The following is a 6,527-nucleotide window of genomic DNA, read 5'->3' on the forward strand; positions in this document are numbered from 1 at the left end:
TTCTGAAATTTTATGGAAACTTCACATAACTCTAGAATCAATAATGAGAAACTGTAAGAAAAGGAAAGATTACAATAGTTTTGTGTCTTTAAATATTCTTATACTGATCTTTTTATGTGAAGTTCTCATGTACAAATTTAAAATTAAACCAGTCAGGAATGCTGTCTAAGAAATTAATTTGTATCTTTTATGAGCCTCTGTTGCATATATCAAACAGCTAGCAAATTCAAAACTGGAAATTAACTTATTAAGCATGAGTTCATACATTTGTTGATTTAAAACTCTCTAGATGTAGCAGATAGATGATCCTTCAGAAAACCACAATACTCCACAAGACAATTCTATATATGGAAACTTGTATAGGATAATTTTCACTACAATGTACTAAAGTGCAGTTATAATGCTGTAAATTTTTCGTCCTATAAACTTTACTTGAATGACAACCCAAAGATTATTTTTTAATGTGGTGACGACCAATACTTGAGATTATTCCTAACTTAGTATTAGTCACATTTGACTGTTTCATGAAGAATGGTTTTTATATAGTTGAAATGTACTGATTAAAAACCACACTTTCTCTTTTTAATAGGCTACATTACATGAAAAATATATTTTGCTACAACAAACAATAACTGGAATGCAGCTAGTGCAAACATCTTCATAATGAAAAAGGAACAATTTCAAATATTGATTACTACAACATTTAATATTATCTAAATACATATCACATAGAAAACTTTAGTGTCTCATGAACATTGACTTTCTGATGGGGTATTTAGCTTTTGCTACCTGTCTCACTTGACAACTTTCTTTGTTAAATACTTATTTTAATACCATTAAAAATTCTGGAAACTATACAGTATTGAAATGTAAATAACATACAGCTAAAAGTGTTTGTATATAAATTAATTTCTTACATTTAAGATTTACACAAATAAATCTCTAGCTTTCAAGTTCAATAAAATTCAATACAGTATTAACTTTGACTAGTTCTCTCATTAATATAAAATAACAATTATCTATATAATTTAATGATTCATTATTTGCTTTTAAGTTTCTTAAATAAAACTAGCAAACAAACAGATGTTACAAGCCATCTTAGACTTGCAACATAAAACTACTGATTAACACACCTTCAAAAATAATTAAATAACTTTATTAACATTTCAGTGTATATCATCTTTTTCCTGTTATAGATATGACAGCATAATCTATTGCCTGCTGTAGGACTCCTGTGTTTTTATCTGACTCAACACCACTATTTGATGCATGGTTAGAAGGCTTGTTTTTTGTCTGTTTATTTTTTAAATGGTTTTGTTCTAAGACATAATAAACACGGGTTAAGTGTCTAATTTCTGCTTCTTGTCTATCAACAGTAAACTTGAGGTAATTTATCTTACTTTCTAAATTTGTAAAATGTTGTTCCTTAGCAACTTTTTTATCCTTCTCTTTTAATGATGATCTTATGTACTCGGCTATTATCGAGGCTGCAGCAACAAAAAAAATAACTGCTTCACCCAAAAGTTCAGCTCCTAAATCAATGGCCATAGCTTCATTTAGCTTTGGTACTTCTGAAGGTTTTCCAAGATTTAACATCCTCATCTTGACATTTACTTCCATCCAGTTATACACTAAAAGAAATTCACATAGACATACAAATGTGTATAATACAAAATACACAAATATTAAGAATAATGCAGGAAATTCAAGTTTTATAAGAAAAATAGGACCATATACATTATTTCATGAAGAGTAAAAAATGTTTTATGGCCATGAACAACAGAGGACCAGCTTCAACTAATCTTAGTTCCCATCAACTTCCCACTTTTTACATTATAAAACTACCAAAAATGCTAACTACCTTTCTGCAGACTAAAAGGGAATTTCACATGTACCTACATAAAGATTAATAACACAGTGAAAAATGTATTCATATCTATACTTTATAAACAAATTCAACTGTCTACAAATTTTGACCAGTACCAGATTATGGTATAGGCCACCTAAGCCCGAGCCCCAGCCACATGGGCACCACACCAACCACTCAAGTAAAAAGTTATGGTTCATAAAACTTGCAGAATAGAGGCAAAAGTGAGTTATTATTATTCCCAAGTATTACCTGGCCCTAGGGTCCACTAAACTGGGCCCCTCTAAAAATGGGACACTCTGTCATATTTGTTTACAAAAATAGTTAGGTAGCAATGAAGAACTTTGTTTTTCAAATAATTAATTGATACGATTTACTACTCCAACTGTTACTAAGTAATAATTTCATATCCATATATTTTTGTTGTTTTACAATGTAGTTTTTACTTACATAACTATTTTTGCATAACTGGAAGACAATAATAAAAAAAGGTTGGTTTGAGTTGTCCAAAAAATGCAGGTACTGGAAGGTTGCTGATGATGGAGCTCCACAGCCAACCTGTTTTCTAGATGAGCTATCTGATGAGATTGTTCGGGTTCTGTATGCACCAGGGCATGCTTTCCCATTCATGGAGCAGCATCACACCAGCAGTCATCGACTAGAAGCTTTTCACTGTGTACAAGAGATGCTAGAGGTTGTCAATGTTGATTTGGTGAATTTCTATGAGAAGATATTTAGGGTACACAACAAGTAGTTTAGTCATAAGAAAAGGACCTTTGGAGTCTATATGCCAGAAGTGTAACTTAAATGTCCTGGTGCTGTGATGATTAGTATGTATCCAAATAATAGGCTGATTTAACGTAGACAATGAAAGACTGGTTAAAAAAGTCATGCTGTATGAAAGAAATTAAGGATGGAACTCTTTAATGTTCAGAAGTGAAATTCATTTTATCATCCCCACATGGTCTAAGTCTCTTGGCCACCCAGCCGATCCATCTTGAAACACAGACTAAGGAGTTTAACAAAAGCCAACACGGATTCACTGAATAGAAACCTTGCCTTACAAATCAGTTAGCTATTTTTGCAGATGTTACTTATCTGGATAATGGAAAAGGTGTGGATTTAATGTATCTAGGTTTTGAAAAAGCTTTTTATAAGGTGTTACAGCTAAGAAAATCACATTGGTATGTTGGAGAAAGACTAGTTAATTGACTATAGTGTAGCTGGATGAGAAATAGCATAATGTTGTTTGTTATTCATGGCTTCCAGTCAAATTGGACACTTGTTACTAACAGAATGATCAGGGGTCAGTACTTGGGCCTTTTCATTTACTTATTTACATTAATGATATTAAAAGGAACAAAATAAGTAAACTAGCAAAGTTTGCGTGTAACATTAAACATCTGAATATTCTAACTTCATTGAACTTTGAAGACAATTAGGTGTTACTAAATGACTTAGATATTTTTTACTTAGGTAAATATTTGGCAAATGACCATTATTATTATAGTAAATGCAAGATAATGCATTTGAGATATAACTTGGATCACACATTTAATACAGAGGGGAATCCACTAAGTAGCATGACTGAAGAAAATCTTTGCATAGCAGTGCATAAGTCATTCAAGCCATAACATAATCTACAAACAACAAGTACCCATTTGTTCTTTCAAGGCTGTCCTTGCATACCCACTCATAGGAAAAGTAAAAATTGAAATGCACTTTATTTTTCAGGAAGTCTTCAATTACCCTCTTAAACTTCTGTAAAGTGCTGGCCTCCTTTATTGCCAATGAAAACTCATTTAATGAGTCAATTACCCTGTTAGAACAATATAACGGCCTTAGGAATCTAGCCTTTCTTTTCTAAGTCTCAAAACGATTGTCCTCTAGAGGCATGCATTTTTTATTCTTACAATGAAAGCCTGTATGTTCATATGTGACATACATATAAATTTAACAGTGGCTTCAAAAGTAAATATAATTTTTGTCTTCCAGGACATCTTTGATATAATAATTTCTACACACACGCACACACATAGTTGTTGCCAAAATATTATAAAACATTCATGGACAACAAGGAACCTCTTGGTCCATCTAGGCTGTCTCATCCACTAAATTAAACTATTAAAAAAAACAAAAAATTAAGGCCAGCCTTTATCATTCAAATATGTATCAAACTTTCCCTTAAAACTCCCTTAAACTTACTGCTTCCACCACATCTGAAGGCAACCTGCTCTAAAGACCAACTGCCCTGTTAAAAATAAAACTTAGTTAAAAATTATTCCTACTATGCCAAAATTGATATTTATGATCTCTTGTACTGTCTTTCTCATTATTATGTACAAACACTTCTGATATATTTCCCATTTCCATATCATGAACATTTTTGAATAAAAAGTTTGAACTGGTAACCAGGTTAAGCCTGATTAATTTTAAAAGCGTAACAGTACAGGTACAAAAAAAAAGCAGATAACACACCAATGCTATTAATTCCCTTAAAAATTTTATACACCTGTCAGATTTCCTCTAACATTTCTTCATATGACAATTTTCCATCCCAGATATCATCCTTTTAAATTGTAACTAGCACTCTTCTGAACCTTTTCCATCAATTCAAATTTTAATGTCCTTCTTTAAGTTCTTACGATAAGGAGTTAAAGACAGAACACAGTATTCAGAATCAGGCCTAACCATTAACCTACTTCAGTATGTTACTCTAGTCTTAGCTAAAAGATGCGTATGTGTTCTGGTTGTAAAGTAAATTGATCCTATAATTATAATTCAGTATTTGCTTTCTTCGCATAATATGTCATTTTGTTGTGATTTCAAAATACAGAAGATATACATATTAAACTTCCTATATATTTCCCATGTTGTTCTCCATACCATAAATATTTTTCAATAATAAAATGAGAACTGGTAACCTGGTGCAGCCTGATTAATTTTAGAAGCTTAACATTAGAGTAGAAGCTTACAAAGTCTGAGTTCTTACTCTGTGCGGGTGGCATGCATACATAAGTACGAAAGAAAAAGCTTCTTTTAGCCCTGGTTTTGATCCAATTCGCTAGAGGTTTTGCTATTTGTCGCACTGCCAGAAGTCCCAACTTCACAAGTGGAAAAGCAACGGCAGCAACCATTTTACTTTTAGTTTTCACTGACTTTCATTATACTTATTGTTTTCAACTTTAACTTGCGTTTTTAACATATATGTGTTACCTTAACAATGCAGTAACATTATTTGGCAATAACTTACTTACATATGGGTCTAAACGCCCTCTTCAATTAAAAACCAAACATAACATTTACAAACAACAAGGGGTCTGTTGATAATTTATATTGTCCATCAACTAAATTAAATGTTTTTAAAAAGCTTCAAAACCATCACTTATCATTTAAATATTTATGAAGCGTTCCCACAGAATCCCTTAAATTTACTGCATCTACCAAATCTGAAACTAACCCGTTTCAAAGGTCAACCATCCTGTGAAAAAAAAAAATTGTTTTAACAAAAGATGACACTAACAAAATTTATATTTGCGTTACTTAATTCTGCTATTCTCACCATTAATTATGAAAATAATCGGTATATCGACATTAACAATCTTATACACTTCAATTACATTTTTCCAAACCTATCCTTCTATGACAACCTTTTCATTCCAAATATCATTCTAGTTACAAGTCCTCCTCTGAGCCCTTTCCAACAATTCATTGTCCTTTTTAAGGTAAAAAGCCTAAGGATGCAAACAGTACTTCAAATGAGGCCTAACAATAGATCTGTACTGTGAAATGATAACATATTTAGATTTATATTCAATAAATTTCTACGGATGCCCATGTATTTCTGTTTATACAACCTACAATCCCATATTTGCTCTACCACATACATTGATATCATCAGTAAATTTAAGCAGTTTATTGTCCTTTCCATTATCTATTTCATTGGCATACATAAAAAAACAGCTTTCCTAACACTGAGTTATGAGGTACACCCACTGTCGTAAATACGCCCCTGCAGCCTCCGCAATTGCGGGGGGGGGGGGAAGCCGAAGGGCCTAACAAAGTTAATAATCACAAACAAGAGGAGAGACATACAGTTTAATTTGTTTTACCTACAGGATGGTCGCACCATTATGTTAAGTTAATGATATTAATTAGCCAGAATCGTAAATACAATTATAGGTAAATAAATAAGGAGCCCAATTAGCTTTTATGCGGTGGGGGGGGGGACTTTTTGTAGCTACCTTCTGGGAACACCACATCTGACATTAATCCAGTTTGAATGAACTCCATGTATAACAACTCTCTCCTTTGTTCGATCCAGCCATTTTTATATCCAACAAGGCAACTTATCCCCCACACCTGTATGTATATTTTAAACAAGCTTCTTACATGATTCCTTGTCAAATGCTTTCTTACAGATACATCAAATCCCACCATTACTTTCATCTACATAATCAGTAATCTTTTCAAAGAATATAATAACATTAGTAACGCAAGATTCTTCTCTAGTAAAACCATGCTGACTATCAACCAAAATTTTAAACTTCACTGGATGTCTTTGCAAAGCACTTTTTCTTCGGGCTTTCAGAAATTTTTCACGCCACTGATGTAAAACTCATACATCTATGATAACTTGGGCAATTTTTATCACCGTCCT

At 32.4% G+C, this 6,527-nt stretch overlaps 1 protein-coding gene across 2 annotated transcripts; it reads right to left on the reverse strand.

The window, feature by feature from the left end:
• Window positions 1–560: 560 nt before the first annotated feature.
• Window positions 561–5,135, reverse strand: LOC106460078 (putative OPA3-like protein CG13603). Of its 2 annotated transcripts, XR_002610675.1 has the most exons (3): window positions 4,860–5,135; window positions 2,318–2,539; window positions 1,325–1,631 (listed from the first exon to the last, which is right to left on the reverse strand). XR_002610675.1 is itself a non-coding variant. In XM_013919761.2 (2 exons), the coding sequence occupies exons 1-2, from the start codon at window positions 5,002–5,004 to the stop codon at window positions 1,177–1,179; spliced, it is 600 nt and encodes a 199-aa protein (XP_013775215.1). In that variant the 5' UTR covers window positions 5,005–5,135; the 3' UTR covers window positions 561–1,176. The 2 variants fall into 2 exon arrangements, 1 of the variants encoding a protein (XP_013775215.1); XM_013919761.2 differs by lacking the exon at window positions 2,318–2,539 and having other exon boundaries at window positions 561–1,631.
• Between the last annotated feature and the right edge of the window lie 1,392 nt (window positions 5,136–6,527).

The sequence above is a fragment of the Limulus polyphemus genome, unplaced genomic scaffold (genome assembly GCF_000517525.1).
Source record: "Limulus polyphemus unplaced genomic scaffold, Limulus_polyphemus-2.1.2 Scaffold703, whole genome shotgun sequence".
Lineage (NCBI taxonomy): Eukaryota > Metazoa > Arthropoda > Merostomata > Xiphosura > Limulidae > Limulus > Limulus polyphemus.